Below are 19,849 nucleotides of genomic sequence, written 5' to 3'. Positions count from 1 at the left end.
TCTTTTTTTTAATTTGTCCCTATGCCTGATTAATTGGATTAAGCCTATGCTCATCCAAGGCTTCAACTTATAATTTCTTGCATTTACATGAATTCTTCCAGTATTTAATTTTATTGTTTTCTGAAGCCCCTCCTGGGGAGTACAACACCTTGTCGTTGGTGGAGGGGCTTGCGTGCTCCAATAACCCTGAGAGCTATGCCGGCGGTAGTGTAACTACCAGTAGGGCCACCCAAGCCGGACAGGTTGAAGGATAGGAGCCAGACGAAGAAGTACTCCAAACCCGGCTGTTGGGCTAGTCCCCCACATGCTGGTTAAGCACGGATTCAGAGCAATAAGGGAAGCCTCGGAACATTGGGACAGGAATTTCGGAATAATTATAGGACAAGCAAATTTTCTCGATTTTGGACACGGAATGTTGATGATAAATACAGAGAGAAGATAAAGTTGGCCAGAAAGAATAAGCTCAGATTTGGAGTATGGAACATACGTACGTTGACAGGAAAGGAAGTGGAGTTGGTGGAGGAGATGCAAAAGCATAAATTACAGTTGTTGGGAATGAGCGAGGTGAAAAGGAAAGGTTCTGGAAGAGTGGAGTTGAAGGATGGATATATGATGGTTTACTCGGGAGTGGCCTTACAGAGTCGTGCAAAGGAGGGAGTGGGGGTCGTAATGACACCTGAGACATTCAATAGAGTTAGTGACTGGCAAGCAGTAAGCCCTAGAATTTTGAAAGTGGATTTGGAGATGAAGATAAGGTTGACTTTTGTGCAGGTGTACGCTCCCACTGAAGACTCAAGTGTGCAGGAAAAGGAGGAGTTCCACTCAACATTGAATGCAGTCGTGGAAGGTATTTATCATCGAGGAAGGCAGGTTATCGTGGGTGGAGACATGAATGCCCGAATAGGCAATGACTGGGAACACTCACATGGAGTGATGGGGCCTTTTGCTGGAGAGCAGGTTAAGAACAGCAACGGAGATAGACTGCTGGAGTTTGGAGTGGACAATGGATTGCTGATTGGAAATACATGGTTCAAGCATAATTGGTACACCAAATCACATTTGAGGCAGAAGGAGAGAAGCAAAGAGCATAATAGATTATTTTATGTACAGTACAGAAATGAGAAGAAGAGTGACTGATGTCAAAGTAATAAGAGGTGCTGAACTGGATACAGATCATAGGCTGGTGGTGATGGACATGAGATTGAATATACCTGTGAAGGAACGGGCAAAAAGGTATACTAGATTGAATGTGCAGAGATTGAAAGACCAACAGACTCAAGAAATATACAGGCAAAGGATTGCTAAGGAATTCAGGGCATTACCAGAGGACACTAGAGAGCCAGATGCCTTATGGCAAGAAATAAAGAAAGGAGTACTGAAGGCTGCAGAGCTAGCATGTGGAAAGAAAGTAATCAACTCAAAACTGAAAAGAACAAGGTGGTGGAATGAACAGGTGAAGGAGTTGGTGAAAAGAAAGAAACTTGCATGGAGAGCATATCTAGCTAGTAGAAGCCAAGAGGATAGGGTAAACTATGTCCAGTGTCGGCGACAGGTGAAGGAAGCGGTACGAGAAGCAAAAGCCCAATCTTGGGAAGAGTTTGGGCATGATTTGGAGGAAAAATATAAAAATGATAGTAAGGTGTTCTGGAGAATTGTGAAGGGTTTAAGAGGGAGAAGAGTAAAGGATGTGAGAAGCATTCGGAATGCGGAAGGAGTGTTGGTGTGTGACCAGAGGGAGGTTTTGGAGACCTGGCGACAACACTATGCTGATGAGTTTGATGAGGAGGAAGTAGAAGAACCTGAGAGAGACTTACTGCACGTTGAAGTGGATGAGCAGCATAGTGAGGAAGTGTGTGGCGAGATAACAGTTGAAGAGGTGAAAGCAGCAATTAAAAGTATGAGAAGGGGTAAGGCTGCTGGGATTGATGATATTGTACCGGAATTTATTATATTTGGTGGAGAAGCAATGAATGAAGCTCTTACAAAACTGTTCGGTCTCATTTGGGAGTGTGGTAGAATACCGACAGAATGGGAGAGAAATATCATTATACCCATACACAAGAAAGGAAGCCAGTATGAATGTGGGAACTACCGACCTATCTGTTTGAGTGGTACAGTGTATAAACTATACACTAGGATTCTAGAACGAAGGCTGAGAATGGTTCTAGAACATCAGATAGAGAAGGAGCAGGCTGCCTTTAGGCCGAACAGGCAGACTCATGATCAGATCTCTTCCTTGAGAATGATCATTGAAAAGTGTTTGGAAAGAGGAAGAGATTTGTTTCTTGCATTCCTGGATCTGAAGGCCGCTTTTGATTCTGTACCCAGAAAAGAAATATGGAATGCACTTCAGGCAAAACAAGTCCCAAATAAATTGATCAGAGGCATCAAATCAGTGTACAGCAGGCCGAAATGGATTGTTAGACTCAATGGGGAATTGTCCAACCACTTCAGCATGACAAAAGGAATTAAGCAGGGAGACAGTTTAAGCCACTGCTCTTCATCAACTATATGGACGAGGTGCACAAAATTTGTAAGAGAAGAACTCAAAGAGCGATAGTGGGTTATTGGAGATTGAGGCCAATCATGGCTCAGGCCCTACTCTATGCAGATGATATTGTATTAGTAGAGGATACAGAAGAAAAACTCCAGAATGCAATAATGGAATGGAAAGAGAAGCTGGAGAGAAAAGGTATGCAACTAAATGTGGAAAAGAGCAAGGTCATGCATGTTGGAAGAACAGATGAACAGATATTGGAAATCCAGTGTAATGATAGGAGAATGGACCAGGTCAGTGAGTATGAGTACCTTGGAGTCATTATAGATAGAAATGGACGAATAGACCAGGAGGTGCTCAATAGAGTCAAGAAGGCAAACCAAGTGTACTACTCGATATGCAATACAATTGTGGGTAGGAGAGAGGTTAGTAGACGCGCAAAGCTGCAAATATTTAAAACTGTGTTCTTGCCCACGATGCTGTATGGAGCAGAAAGCTGGATCACTTTGGATAAGCACATGAGCAGGGTCACAGCAGCGGAAATGCGATACCTCAGGAGAATAGTGGGTAAAAATAGGAGGGACCGTATAAGAAATGAAACTGTGAGGCAGGACTTGGAAGTAAGGCCGGTGAGCGGGATTCTGGAAGAGAGACAGTTGAAGTGGCTGGGGCATGCAAGTAGGGCGGACGAAACAAAGAAGATAAGACAGTTCCTTGAAGCCAAACCGGAGGGAAAAAGACCAAGAGGCAGACCACGACTGGCATACCAGGAGTATATGGTGAGGTTGGGGGAGGTGCGAGGAAGTAGCTGGCGGGAGATGCGGAGAATGATGGGGGATAGACTGGTGTGGAGAAGATGGACCGAGGCTCAAAACCACCCGACGCTGAGAGGCAGAAGGGTTCGCTAAAGAAGAAGAAGAAGTTTTCTGAAGAGTTTCTATAAAAAGGAGTGTTGCAACACTCACATCAGATTCATCACAGATGTAGTCCCAATTCTGTAATGAGAGAGCATTTTGAATTCCTGTCCAATCTACCTTTGAGAAATACTAATCTCTATTTGTGATTTTTACATCCTTATTTGATAGAATACTCAAACATATGGCATTATGGTCAGACACAGCAGCTTGGAGAATAGCAGCTGAGGCATTAAATTATAGTGGCAATTTAAAAAAAAAATGGTGTATGCAAGTGTTGCTGGCCGGCCTTGTAACCTTGTCTATGCATGCTGTTAGTCCTGCTTCATTCAACACGTCAATGATTTTTTTCTCTATGGAACCTGGGACAACGTTCATGATATTGCAGTTTAGATCTCCAGCAAGTATTTGCATTACCCCATTCCTTGATTCTTTGAGATAATTATGTAGAGCATTCAAGAAAAGAGGTAAGCTGGAGTTGGGACTTTGATACACCGCAAGGACTTCACAGAGTGTTCCCTTCCAGTCAAAGTATATCAATAGACAGGTGGCCAGACCGCCCAGCTGAAGTTCTCTGCAAGCTTCTGAGAGATCACAGTCAATGTATATGACCACACCATCGCACTGGTTGAGGCTATTATACGACCTGAGGAGCGTATACCCTGGGATTTCCAAGAGGTCACTCTTATCATTTAGCCATGCCTCAGTCAGTATTGTAACCAAACTAGGGGTTAGGGTGGTGCGGCAGAAAAACAACAATGTCTGACAAATGCTTAACGTGCATGTCGCTGGCCCGGCTATGATCGAATTTCAACATACTAACCATGTCAATATTTAGTACCTATTTCGTACTATTTAGTACCTCCAATGAAAAAATTTGTACCTCACCCCTAACTGAGTTATTGATTTTTCTAAAGTGCCGGGCCAGAGACATGGTTGCCCGGCTACCTTCAAATTTGAACTCAAGCTGTGCACCAATATTTAGTACCTATTTAGTACTATTTAGTACCTCCAATGAAAAATTTGTACCTTAAAGGTGGCGGAAATACAGCATGGAAATAGTTAGGGTCAATGACCTCTCAGCCCGGCTATGTCTGAATTTCACCAATCTAACTATGCCAATATTTAGTTCAAATTTGGTACTATTTAGTACCTACAATAAAAAATTTTTTATCTCAAAGGTTGCAGAGTTATTGCATGAAAATAGTTAGGGTCAATGACCTCTCAGCCCGGCTATGTCTGAATTTCATGAATCCAATTATGCCATTAAATAGTACCTATTTCGTACTATTTGGTACCTTCAATAAAAAAAATTTCACCTCAAAGGTAACAGAGGAAATACAGCATGAATGTGGCAAATGTCTGTGACCTCTCAGCCCGGATATGTCTGAATTTCATCAAACTAATTATGCCATATTTAGTTCCCATTTAGTACTATTTAGTACCTACAATGAAAAATTTTTCATCTCAAAGGTTACAGAGTTATTGCATGAAAATAGTTAGGGTCAATGACCTCTCAGCCCGGCTATGTCTGAATTTCATCAATCTAATTATGCCAATATTTAGTACCTATTTCGTACTATTTAATACCAACAATGAAAATTCTCTTTTCTCAAAGGTTACAGAGTTATTGCATGTAATAGCAGGGGTCAATGACCTCTGCACATGGGCATGTCACTGGCCCGGCCATGTCTGAATTTCAACAAAATAATTATGCCAATATTTAGCACCTATTTCGTACTATTTAGTACCACCATTAAAAACATTTGTACCTTCAAGTAGAGCTTGCACTATGTCGGTGGAGTGGCGCGACGTGGCGCGGCGCGGCGCGGCTATGTCTGAATTTCAACAAACTAACGATGCCAATATTTTTTAGTATCCATTATTTACCATTATCAAAAACATTTGCACCTTCAAGTAGAGCATGCACTACGAAGGTGGAGCGGCGCGACGCGGCGCGAAATATCAAGTGATCAAGTTTACCTCCATCACAGAGAAGAAAGGATTCCTTCTACTTTGTGACCTCCATGCATTGGACCGTGGCGCGGCGCAGATCTCGAAGAGTCTCTGAACTTTTCGGGATCGGAACCGCGTCGCACTGCGCCGCGCTCGCAGTGCACGGGCTTTCCATTTTCCGCTCTTCTTTAGGCCGGGCATTGCTGAAATGAGTACATTGAGGAGAAAGATAATTTTTGGCACTTATAGAAACTATTTTCCAATTACAGTAGATGAAATATAATAGTATTTACAATTACTATGGGAAAAGAATTCTCTATAATTTGAGATTTGAATTTATCAAATATTTTATTACATGTTTAGTATCAGTATTAGTATTAAGTTTAGGTTTTTCTGTATTGATTTTGCGGCATTCACTCCGTCGTCTCGGCGGCGGCGGCGCTTCCCCGCAGTGGTACCTTCTCCAATGTACCGACGGCGTCGGGGGTGGTGCTTTCCCATAGCGGTACTTTCTCCGTCATCTCAGGGATGGTGGCACTTCCACGCGGTGACAGTATTTTCAATGAATTTAATGTTTTGACCGTTGAGCAGCTGTATATAGAGAATTTAATTATTCACATCAATGAACATACAGAACTTTTCAACCTTCGTATATCACCTTTCAATCTTCATCCCTCAAGCATTACATTTGAATCACACAATGCAGTTCTATCTATTTGTAGAGGACAGTTTGATTATAAGCTTATGAATGTGATACCTGCTCTTTTCATAACCGATCATTTGAATGGAAGACTTCTGAGAGAGATAGATTTATGGATTGCTTTTTCACATCCTAGGATAAGTGATTTCTTGTAATAATTATTGTAATTAGCATAATCATTCAAGAATATATGCCTATTTTATCTCATTTTTATTTTCTTATCTTGTATTCTCCTACTTGTTTTTATTTTCCTTCTTTATGAATTTCATCAAAGGAAATGTTTGTAGGGGTTATGTCCAATGAGCGATTTTAGTAGAAATTCATACAAATTTATGAGTATATTTCAAAATGATTCCAATCCATCAAATACAAGATCATTATTTTATTGTTTAATTAGAAAAAATGATAACTGCTTTCTAGAAGAAACATTATTGCTCCCAAAACATATCAAATTCCAATTAACAGAAATGCAAAAATAATAATTTTGAAAATAGCTGTACTGTATGCCCGGTCTACATGACAACGATATCAGCGCAAACCTGCCAAGTTTGCACTAAGTTTGTGTCATGTAGACAGGAGATTGTTGTAAATTTCTGAGGTTTGAAGGTTTCTGCTTTCTTCGATCAATCTCAGCCAGGTTTACGTCAATTTTTCTAGGGAACAATTATGTCTCCTCTATCCATCAAAACCTAAATTGCTTCAAAATGAAGATAGAGAATTTGCGATTTCAGATTCGGATTCAGCACCCTCAAATCAAAGATGTGCGAGGTCAATTCTCAAAAACAAGGATGGATAATAATTATCTTATGAATACTATAGCAATGTAATAGATATAGTTATACTCTTTACTGGATAAGCAGTCTGAAGTCATTATTATTGGAGCATTCATAATTAAAAACTTAACAACTGGAATTGGTGTAGGGAAATATTTATAGGTGTTGTTGTAATGCTTCTGGAAATTTCCATTCTAAACGGAACAAATAAGATATTAAAATTCAGAAGCAGACTATGGGGTATTTTCAGTTCTAAGTTTATAAATAAACTATGAAAAGTAAAATAGGTGTTTCAAAATGAACACAAATAGAAACAATTATTGTCCACCAGGTAAAATCATATGTACATTATGGTGAACCTGTAGTTCTGCATTCAGCTTCAGCTGCTTTTGGATAACCGTGTTTGAAGGTTCTAAAGTACCTACTCTCATCATACATCATGCCATCAGATATCAACATGGATAAAAATGATAAATAGGGCGCTCTTTTAAAATAAATGCAGTCGCATAAGCTATCTCTTCGAAATCCACCTTTTTTAACAGGTGGTGAGTTATACCTTCCACCCAGCTCACAGCTGTCAAACATGCTGTTCCACAGACTTGTGAAACAATAGGCAGAAAGATGTTAGACATAAGAATCCATTTTCGGAATTATATTGTTTAGAAAATTGGCTGGGTCTAAGAATCAACAATGTGAAAACCCAGAGCTATTTCTCCTATTCTCTACTAGCAAAAGAAGGTTGTCTGCCTTCACTGTCAAAGTTTGTCTTCTCAAACAAGTTCTCCTTTACCTGCTAGAGCTATATTATACTGGAGCCCTAAAATTCTATACATTATTGTTAAGTGAAACTCCTCCTGCTAAAAGACCCTTCTTTTTGTCCTTTCACAGTTTTTTCTTGCTTGGGACAGTTCAGTGTTCAGTCACCAGTATACGTTCGTCGAGCAAGCATTCAGCATAATCTGGCAATTGAGTGAAGTGAGCCCTTATATCAGTAATGACGCTGATATGCATCTAATGATGCTGATATATTGTTATCAAACTTTTATTATTGAATTCAAAACTGCAAAAAAGGAAAAACTGGTATCCAAAGTTGTCTATCAGTATGTCTCACTGAATCGGACCTAAGTCAATTGGATAAAAAATTGTCAGAGCTATTATAACTGAAATTTTGGACATGCGAGCAATGTGGAGGAGTCCAACTAGTGAAGAGGACCCTGTGCAACACATATCTAATCATAGAATTAGTTTATATGTCAAGCACTGACCAAAAAAGTGACATTTTAAAGGAGTATGAGGTGAGTAGAGACATATTATAGATCAATTACAGATGTAGTACTAATATTGTCTCACTAACATCTGATGATTATAATTGATTCTCCCAGTAATATATTAATATTAATCTTATCACTAATATTTATTATTAATTTCGTAAGAAAATTTCTTTCCATGAAAATTGTGAGCGTTTGGCAAGTCGTATGAAGATGGTTCAACTTTAACTTCAAATTTATTTATAAAAAAAAATTACGTAACGATAGAATAAAAGTTATTGACAAAATAACCGTATTTTGCGTTCCATCTAATAGTAGTGTAAAGAGTTGAAAAATATTGCCACAAAGTATGTACTCTGATTAAACTCTACTAATAGTACAAATCAAGCTTTCTGAAAATAAATTGGTGAGTTTACTTACTTATTACATGTTATAAATATTCAAAAAACATGTTTTTTATTCTAAACTGCATGAATTTTTAAATTTCTATATTAATATTGGCCTAATAGGTACCCTACCTACGTTCGCGGGGATATGTTCTATGTACCATATTCATTTATTTACCGCTGTGATACGATATTATAAGACCTCTCTGCAGCGAATTTTTTCTCTGGATAATCAACTTCGTTATACAGAGGTCCGACTGTATACTCCCTGCGTGGATGATTTGTCCGTGTGCAGGGAGGAGACTAACTAAATCATACAGTTAAAATACAGTGGTTTTAATAAAGAAAATTATGAGGTTGAGGGCTCAAATTATAGATCTCAACTTGTCGATGGTGGGAAAACTATAGTTCTTGGCAATAGAAGAAAGGGGGCTATAGACCTTGATGAGCGCGAACCCACAAGACAGCCGAGCGCTTTTCGCTAGGAGTCCCAAGGGGTATAAAAGGAATTATAAGGGAACTGACAAATAGGGGCTTTTGTCCTTTAGTCAACTAGTCTTATATCTTTTCACTCGGCTTTTGCCAAACCAACACAGGTTTGCAACTTTAATGATATGAGTACAACCATAGCCACCTCTAATACAATGCCCCGCCCAACGATGTAGCAACATCGCAGTGTAGGCCTAGAATCTAATACATGATTGGTGAAAAAGATTTTTAAAAATACCAGCTGATCTTTTTCACCAATCATGAATTAGATATTAGGCCTACACTACGATATTGCAACATGTATTCAATGTATCCCAGTAATAATTTTTCATGTTAATTTATTCATGTTCATTATTTCCAGACAAAGCCTTGTGATTCACCTCTCGTTATCACTCTAAATGAAGTGACATATACTCTAAGAGGTTTTCTGGGATTCTGTGGGAAAACATCAAGCATCACAAGTATTGGACATTATGTTGCTTTATGTAAGACGGTGCAATGATACATGGGAGCTATACGAGACACTAAAGACTCCAAGATTTGTGTGTCGCCAAGCAAATCGGTACCCTGTCAAGTATTGGTCTATACAGTTTAATGCAAGGTATGTTCGATAATTTATATTCATATTTGTGTACCGTGTACAATAATTATACATAGTGGGTGAAATGTATGAGAATGGCTTAATATCTCATTCACAAAGCTAATTTGACGGTGTTATGATTGAGGATCCTATAAAATTAAAAACAGTACTACTTTACTGTGACTTGAAGAATCTGGTCCGCCACTTTGAATGTATTTTCTTTTAATAGGAAGGTGATCATCATGCGATACATGATTGCAATTGGGAAATTGAAGACGAAATTAATGGTGATAACCGCACATTGATATGTCAACCGTTTCGAAGTTCAGAAAACCCTGCAAATCAGAAATTAAATGAGTAAGTAGCCTACATTAAAAATCTTACCTAACAAATTGTTTTGTTAGAAGTGTAAAAGATGTGAATACAATGGGTGTTTGAAGTATTAGTTTCAATGAACAGTAGAGCCTCAAAAAATATATCTATGCAATTATTGGATTACAGATTCGTGTATAAAATACTTCACTAATGTGTCTAAAATACTTTTCTATGCCAGTGAACAATTATCAATGGGACTTATTTCTGTCTTTATGTGGACGGATAAATTCAAATCAATTGAAATTTATTTGCTGTAAATTACAATATTTGAATGGGAGAGAATGCTCTGAAGAATACAACAAAGTAGACGATTGATTATGAATTCCCTCACACTATAACTCTAAAAAATATGATGAATAATAACATGAATTGGAAACACTATATTAAGTCAAAAAAATTTAAATTTCTCGAGTCCATTCATAGATTTCTTTAGCAATGATACCAGAAATTTTGTTGATTGATAGGCCTATCAACAGTAATATTCTTGATTGAATGAAATTAATTGTAATTACTCACTTGAAATGTTTGATCGTGAACTGATAAAACTGTTCTGATATGTATGTTGCAGATATGTTGCTAACTGGCGTAGGCTACTGATATTTATTGCTGACTGGGTTTAGCTTGTGAATTAATTAGTGATTCAAGTGTGATGTGAATAAAATGAAAAGTTTAATTTTCAAGTCTTATGATCAAGTATAATGTAGGCCCAATTTTATTTATGAGAAATATTATGAAATGAATGAATGAATGAATTCTATTTGCCAAAACAAAATATGCAAAAAAGCTTCACAAAAAATGAATATAAGTACCCGTATATGCTACTTCACTTAAACTAAGATACATACATGAAAATTAACTCTTAATTTTAAACACTACATACTCTTTTGAGTATGTAGTGTTTGAACATGTAATTTATAACATGAAAATTGATTATTATATAAAAGTCAACGATTGGAAATAACTTAAGTTCAGCCATGCCTCTATGGCTCTTTTTCTGTGTTTATTACTTCGGAAATTATTAAGTGGAAATTCACTTTCTAGTATATTCACGAATTTATTGCTAATCTAGTAAAGTTGCCTTCTAGAAATAGTTGAGATAGTATTATATATTTCATATTTTCTTTTGAATTAGGTCTAAGATTATAATTGTCATCAGGTAGAGGGAAATTATGCTCGTATTTGAAACTGTAATTGTTATGAAACTAAGATATAACTGTTGTATAGTTTTAACATCAAATTCACTGAACAAAATCTTAGTATCATAAGTTCTAGGTTTATTTAAAATTGACATTATGATGAATTTTTTATTGGAAAAAGGTTTTAATATGGGTATCGAAAGTCCCACAAAACCATAGGGACCCTACTAGTGCCGTATATACATATTTGCATTCTGAGGAAGATAGCAGTTTTACCCTCTCTATTTGCTGTGAAAACTATGTAATTGTTTTTTTCGAAATTTCAACTCAAAGCATTAGAGTCCATCCAATTCTTCACAATAGTCATATCATGCTCTGCAGCAATGAAAGTATCATTCCAATTATTTTCTGAGAATATAATAACTAAGTCATCAGCGAAAGATGGAAATCTCACATATTTTAGCAAATTATTTACATAAAGTATGAAAAATAATTGGTGAAAGTACAGTACAGTTACCTGGGGTAGGCCTTAAAATGACAGTTCCTCTATACTTTTATTTTAAAATTTGGGATCTACCTACAAGTAACTTCTTATGAATTTTAATGAATGACCTCTAAAACCATACTTCTCCAATTGTTGCAAATTTTATCATGTGGTATGGTATCGTAAGCCTTGTATAGATCCATGAGACTGCAAGTGGTTTTTTCTTGGAATTTAACATATCTGTTACATTGTTTACAAATATACTAGCGCATCCTCAGTACTTTTATTAGAAAGGGAACCATATTGGTTACATTAATATGTTTTATTTTGTGTGAACTTCATTATTCGTATTTTAATAATTTTTGCAATATTTTGGCAATGTTGCCAATCAAGCTTATTAGGTCTATAGTTACTTGGATTTTTTTTATCAACTTTTTCAGGAAACGGTTTGATGATAGCTATTTTAAATGAATCAGGAAATACAGCGGTTTCAAAACATTTATTTAAAATTTAAGAGAGGGGTTCAGCTATTAGATCTGATATCTGCTTCAGTGTTCTATTATGAATATTATCAGGACCCGGACAAGAGTTATTTTTCAGAGTTCTTATAGTTTCTACCACCTCCGGTGGACTTACAAGACTGAGAGAAAATATGCATCTAATTCATCGGTTCTCTTATATGTGAAATCTGTTGTAGTGATATTTTGCTCAATTTGAGCAGCCAAGTTTTTACCAACTTGCAAAAATATCTATCCAATTCAGCTGAATCTAATCCTGGTTCATCATTTTAATCGAATGATTTCATTTATTCAATTCCATAAATTATGTTTATCACTCCTAAATTCCTCTATTTTTGATCGATAATAGTTTGTTTTTGTTTCATGAATCAATCTTTTTAATAAATTCTTATATGTTTCAAGATCATGTTTCAGTTTTGTGTTGAAAGGGTCTCCTATTGATCTCTTATATAATTTATCTGTAGTTCTCATTGATTCTATTAATCCAGAAGTATAACATGGCTTCAAAGGTTTATATCTGTGTGGTATTTTTATTTCCTGACTAGAATTTTCTATACACTAAGTCAAAACTGGAAAGAATATTTTATCAATTGTTAACATCATTGGATAGATTTCATAAATACTATCCCATTTTTATTACTCAATAAATCTTTCAATTTTTTATAGTAATTGTTATTGTTTATATGGTTGATTTTTTGAATTGTTTAAAATTACTCCTCAATGTAAGTACCTAACTGCGTAATGATCAATTTTTTTAAATATGTTTTCTACCGCACTGTCAAATACTTTATCAGTTGTTTTAAGAAATATATGGTTTATAGACAACTCTGAATGAATTCAAATCTTCAATTATGAGGAATTATCCTCCTATAAAATTGTGAATACTATTATATTTCATGTATAGTAACTGAGAGATTCCTCATTATAGTTCCTATAAGTGCCAAAACGTATCTTTCTTATCAATGTACTCATTTCAACAATTCTACATTTGAAAAATGTTCATGATGCAATAAAACAGGTGATGAATTATTGAGATATAAGTGTGATGTCAATAAAATGAAAAGTTTCAATTTTTTAGTTTTCCAATCTATTATTGTGTATATACCCAATTTCATACTTGTGGAAATACCTCTACCATTTTGGTCGGTGGAGCGGCGTGGTAGGGAGCGCAAGAGAGAGGATGGAAGGTCCGTGCACTACGATCGCAGCGCGGCGAGACGCCGTTCCTTGTCAAGTTCAGAGACTCTTCGGGATCCGCACCGCGGTCCAAGTGCATGGAGGTACACTTGATCATATGTATTTAATTTGAGATCAAAAATTCTCCGTGCCACTCCACCGACCTAGTGCATGTTCTACTTCAAGGTACAAATATTTTTAATAATGGTAATAGATAGTAAAAAATGGATACTAAATATCGGCATCATTAGTTTGTTGAAATTCAGACATAGCCGCGCCGCATCGCGCTGCTCCACCTTTGTAGTGCACGCTCTACTTGAAGGTGCAAATGTTTTTAATAATGGTTAAAAAATGGATACTAAATATTGGCATCATTAGTTTGTTGAAATTCAGACATAGCCGCACCGCGCCGCGCCACGTCGCGCCGCTCCACTGACATAGTGCAAGCTCTACTTGAAGGTACAAATGTTTTTAATGGTGGTACTAAATAGTACGAAATAGGTGCTAAATATTGGCATAATTATTTTGTTGAAATTCAGACATAGCCGGGCCAGTGACATGCCCATGTGCAGAGGTCATTGACCCCTGCTATTACATGCAATAACTCTGTAACCTTTGAGAAAAGGAAATTTTTATTGTTGGTACTAAATAGTACGAAATAGGTACTAAATATTGGCATAATTGGATTGATGAAATTCAGACATAGCCGGGCTGAGAGGTCATTGACCCTAACTATTTCCATGCAATAACTCTGTAACCTTTGAGATGGAAAATTTTTTATTGTAGGTACTAAATAGTACTAAATGGGAACTAAATATGGCATAATTAGTCTGATGAAATTCAGACATAGCCAGGCTGAGAGGTCACAGACATTTGCCACATTCATGCTGTATTTCCTCTGTTACCTTTGAGGTGAATTTTTTTTTATTGAAGGTACCAAATAGTACGAAATAGGTACTATTTAATGGCATAATTGGATTTATGAAATTCAGACATAGTTGGGCTGAGAGGTCATTGACCCTAACTATTTCCATGCTGTATTTCCGCCACCTTCAAGGTACAAATTTTTTCACTGGAGGTACTTAATAGTACTAAATAGGTACTAAATATTGGTGCACAGCTTGAGTTCAAATTCGAAGATAGCCGGGCAACCATGTCTCTGGCCCAGCACTTTAGAAAAATCAATAACTCAGTTAGGGGTGAGGTACAAATTTTTTCATTGGAGGTACTAAATAGTACGAAATAGGTACCAAATATTGACATGGTTAGTATGCTGAAATTCGATCATAGCTGGGCCAGCAACATGCACATGCTTATATTCTACGCCCTTCTCCTTCAGGGCACAAGGGTGGCCTTGCCAAATTCTCTTATTAACTAACTGCAAGAATAAAACTATCTCAACAGAATATAATTACTACAGGTTCTGAAACTCCAAAATGTATACTACTAATCTTGATGAATATCAGAAATCTATAACAAGCACAATATTTTCATTCATAAGATTTGTTTGATTAAAATAAAAGAACAATTCTATTAGTTATCAATACTTGTCCCAGAATCTACAAGACTATTCTACCAATCTCAATGAATATCGAAATTCTATAGCAAACACAGTATTCTCATTCAATAATAATTGGTTGATTGAAATAAAAGAACAGAACTATTAGGTTATCAATAATTGTCCCAGCTTCTACAAAATTACCCCACTGACCTCAATGAATATCAAAAGGGAAATAAACTTAAAGTTCTGTTGAAATCAATTTCTTTTTAACAATCGACACATTTGTACGGTTTTTAATGGAATCTAGTTAAGGAATTTCTCGTTTGCAAGCCACTGAAAGTTGACAAACCCTCACACGCACGCACAAGCGGTGCGTGACCGCCTTCAGTTGCCAAGCGGGGTTCCCTGTAAAAAATAGTACTTACACTTCCACTTCCTTTTGAAAGTTTCTCACAAAAAGAATTCATAAGTAAAGGGATTTATTTACCTGATGGTGGACAACATATAATCGGTATATATTAAATGTGATTAGAATCAATCTATTGTCATCAAACTTTTATATTTGAATTTAAATAATAGTGGAAAATCATGTTACAGTACTTTTTGAATCGAGTAGTTAATCAATTTTTTTAACTTCTTATGTATTTATTTTCAATACATTGTAAATTCACTATACCGTATTGTGTTTGCATAAGACTTGTTAAGTATTTCGAATTTTGTAATTACATTCTATACTCACTGGGTATCTATCGAAGGTAAGATGTTTCATGAGATTTATCTTCCCATGGAAAAATATGAACGTGAAGTAGGTGACCTATTCCTTTCAAAATCGGTTGAATACTCTTATAATATATTAATTATTCAACTTACTGTCATTAAGAAATGATAGTAAAACTAATTAGGAGTATTTTACACTAGTTGGATGAATCTCGCCATATGTATGTTCTCTCTCATAGATATCAATATATTTTTATTCTTAAAATTATACTACGAACTCAATTTGCTCAATAGACTCTCATTGATTAATTATATGTCTGGAATCAATAGTCTACTAATTTTGTTGATGCATGATCAGAATCAATTAATAATTAAGTGGAATGTATTTGATTTGTTTATATAATTCTGCTAATATCCTGTGCTCTATAGAGAAACGATCTAGTAGTCTTGCAGGAATAAATATTATACGTTTCTTTAAGACATTTTATTCAAATACTCCTCACTCTTTCTCACTCACTCACTCTCTATCTCTCTTTCCTCTCTCTCCTCTCTCTCTCTCTCTCTCTCTCTCTCTCTCTCTTTATCCCTCTCTCTCCCTATCACTCTCTCAACTTTATTTTAGTTGAATAAATGGAATTAACGTTTTGGTAGAGAGTCGGTGGTAATGATATTCTGAATATTCTTTCCGAAGAATGGACATTGATATGTCCACAGTTATTATAAATTGATTGATTTTTTCACATCACATACAGTTCAATAAAAATACAAATCAAAGTACTCTTTAAAAATTGTTCACTCACAACATGCTTCGTCTATATGATGCAATATAAAGTGATTGGAAAATATTTTACTTTGATTTGTATTCAAGAGTAGCCCCAACAAAAGAAGATAGTTTAGAAATTATTGTCTTAGTCCATATTATGGAAATTCACCTATAATTTTGTTATTATTGTAAGCTATTGTATTATATTGTGTATAAGCCAGTACATACAGTCGAACCGCTCTATAACAAGCCTCCACTTACACAACGAATTTTAACCTTGTTCCATGACTTTTTAGAGTTTTGGCTGCTCATTGACCTCTAAGGAGTTTTGGACCTCTCAACAAAAAAAAAATTGTCTTTAGTCAACAACAGTCTTGACTTCAACAACATACAGAGTGTAGTGTGTATAGGAAGCAGACAGTTATTTTCAAGGAATCGTTTAGTTTCAGCAGAAAAGTCGATAGACTAAAAATAATGGCAATTCAGGTAGGAAAAGATAGGGTGGTAGACAGTCAATAGAGGGTGGAACACATGTCGGGAATTGAATGCGAGTTACTGGAAATTGAATTCCAAGAACTTGTCGTTATTGTAAACAAGGCAGGTGAACGACTGGACTTTCCCATTCTTGCTTTTGTCACACATTTCAATTCTTTGAAATGACTATGATGATGATGACTGTGACGAGCCTGAAGAGAAGAATCCGTCAGATCAAGAAGTTCTATAGGCTTTCAAAATCATCAGGCAAGAATTAAAACTATTGAAACGTTTTTTTTGTTTTATTCAATCCTTCCACTGTATGCTAACGAAACTGGATTCAAACCGACAGATTTAGGAATCAATTCCATCCACAAAGTAAGAAAGACCGGAATAATTCAATTAACGTATACTTAATTAATTTGACAGCAGTCTACAGACCTTAAACATTGCAAATGGGTAGTATTGTAATAAAAACGATATATTCGGTAGTAAGCATGTGTGTTAAATTTAATTTTGAAGATAAACAGAATTGGACAAATTTAAATATCGAATCAAATCAATTTTACAGTTATCGATAGCTGAAAGAAGCATCTAATTAAATATTGAAAACAGATTAAACGGTGCAACAAATTATGAATATAAAATAAACAGATTACATTTTGATCTCAATACAGAGTGATTCAGATAAATACCTTATATGTTGAGGAGGGGCGCCCCAAAACCCTTTTAATCGATGAACACCTTTGCAATATTTTACTTTTCGCGAGCACTGTTTACACTTTATCCATATGGGCGATGTTACGAAGTTTGGCTGATATCCTTATACGTCGATATTATTTGAAGACGGCGAATCTTGTGGTGTGGCAGGTTTGTACAATTACGAACTCCGGTGGAATCTTCCCAGATTCATCTGGACCAGTCCTCGTACCAGAATAATTAGACTGGACGTCCTGGATTCGTAATCATCGGTCTGGTTCACCGAATGTAGACTTGCCGCCTCACCATGGAACGTGGAATATGGGACCTGGCTTCAATCATGGACTTCGGGCATGGACATTCAGCATTGACATCGAACATAGACTTCGAGCGTAGACATCGACCGCTGTTGGGATATAAAGGAAAAACCATTTTGTAAATCCTATACATACTATAACTTATACAATATTTAATAAACAGTAGAAAATTAAGTTTTAACAAAATTTAATACAATAGAAAGAATTATTCAAATTTTTCCAATAAAAATTTACTCAAGAATTTTAGAAACAAGAAGTCTATTACTTTCTTATTATTTGAAATTTAGACAAATTTACTTCGAAACAGAATTACTATCAGAGCAGAGAAATATAACAAATTAAGGAAATACTTTTTCAGATATGGGTAAGAACCATATATATAATTTTATAAATTCAAGATTTATATGATAACTTATTTGTTTCCACAAAATTAATAGAAAAGAAATACAATGAATTATTATATATAGTAATTACCTTTAATAGCGGGTTTTTGCACGCATTAAAACAGTCTGATGTAATATTTGAATACCGGCATTTTAAATTATAAATTTGAGGACTACTGTGAACTATGGAGTTACTACCGTTTTGTATTAATAGAAAACTTCACATTACTTAGTGAACAAAATAAGTACAGAATTTACAGTTAAACATGAAAAAAAATAAGAAGCGGGAGTTACATCCTTTCTCACCGGGAGCTCGACTTGAACTAGCTGTTTTCTACCAAAAATTGTTATTCGACCGTTAATCAGGAAGAAGAACAAGAAAGAAATTGCAGCGACAAGGACAGAAACTGAGCGAGCTCCATGTTAACAGAATGGGAGTAAGTGAGAAAATCGAATGGGAGAAAGAAACTCTCATTCGACAGTATTCGACAAACCTCCTAGATAAGGATGTTTTTCAAAGAATTAACCGAAAAACAAGATAATTTTTGAAACAAGAATAATTCTGTTACATAATACACCCCCCTCTTAAGAGAGTGCAAGGGTAATTAGCCAAAAATTTACAAAATTTTGAGTTCAAATTAGCCAAAAATCGAGCAAACTAGAGCTTGGGAGTTACTTTTGGGACATACCTAGTATAGTTACTTTTTTTTTTATTTTTCATTATTTTGTTTCAATTTTTTTTTTTTTTTTTTTTAACAATAAATTAAAAGAAACTTTTAATAAATACATCAATAATTAGATTCTTATAATTCATAAATCTTCTGAGCTGGAAGGTCTAAGTCAAAACAAAACAAAAAGGAGAGAAAAGCTATCCAAAACCGGGACAAGGTGATCAATCAAATACCGATTCTGCACAACAAAGGAAATCTCTTGCTATGTCTGCTATGCGTCCATAACAGAAACAGCAAAAGATACAAAAGTAAGTAAAAGCAATTTCTTTTCAACGACTGACCTCCAACTCAAAGAGATTTTCTTACAATATCCCAAAAAATATAACTCATTTTAAATAGTTTCATATTCATTCTAAATCATAGAAACAATACAGCATAAGATTACTAATATTAACTTTCCTTAAACCACTTGTTACAACTATTTACATAATTCCTAATATTCATAACATTCTTACTTATAGATCATAAATTACCTTCTAATTTCCTATAACAACAAATCCACTAGTAGCTCATAGATAATTATGCAAGATTACTCTAAGACAATACATAACCTTTTCTTTCTCAATATACATTATTAAGAAAATCATATCAATTATTTACAAAATTCATCATAAACTGATAAGAAAGTTATCGTTTGGAAGTAACGTCAATCCGGAGGTGGCGCGCTTCACCCAAAAGAAAGAGCACTTTACCTAAACGACAGTTCAATGAGAATGAAGCAGTGAACGTGACCTTGACATTGACACTGTTTGGAGCATGAGCTTCCTACTAATAATAGAGAAACGGAGGAAAGGAGCATTCCTGCTTGTAAGCCAAACCAAAAACTTATTCTAGCGTTGGGGCTTAGAATTCCTAGCGTAATCGGTCGACAGATGAAGGGTGATAACAAACCAATTAGGAAACATGTTTCTTTAACTGAGATACGTGAGCTTTCTGTACGATTTTTCCATTATCAGGGTTTACTAATTGAACAGTTACATCGGTGAGCCATTTTTTTATTTTAACTGGTCCT

At 35.6% G+C, this 19,849-nt stretch overlaps 2 protein-coding genes across 2 annotated transcripts; both read left to right on the top strand.

The window, feature by feature from the left end:
• Nucleotides 1-555: 555 nt before the first annotated feature.
• LOC120349733 lies at nt 556-1,137 on the top strand. Its single transcript, XM_039420285.1, has one exon. It carries the CDS (start codon nt 556-558, stop codon nt 1,135-1,137), a length of 582 nt encoding a protein of 193 aa, XP_039276219.1.
• Nucleotides 1,138-2,586: 1,449 nt separating this feature from the next.
• Nucleotides 2,587-3,405, top strand: LOC120349732. The gene has a single exon (XM_039420284.1). The coding sequence runs from the start codon at nt 2,587-2,589 to the stop codon at nt 3,403-3,405; it is 819 nt and encodes a 272-aa protein (XP_039276218.1).
• The last annotated feature ends 16,444 nt before the right edge of the window (nt 3,406-19,849 follow it).

This window comes from Nilaparvata lugens, chromosome 2 (genome assembly GCF_014356525.2).
Source record: "Nilaparvata lugens isolate BPH chromosome 2, ASM1435652v1, whole genome shotgun sequence".
In the NCBI taxonomy this organism is placed as follows: Eukaryota; Metazoa; Arthropoda; class Insecta; order Hemiptera; family Delphacidae; genus Nilaparvata; species Nilaparvata lugens.
The sequence above is the reverse complement of the archived record's forward strand: the minus strand, read 5'-3'. Positions and strand labels throughout refer to the sequence as shown.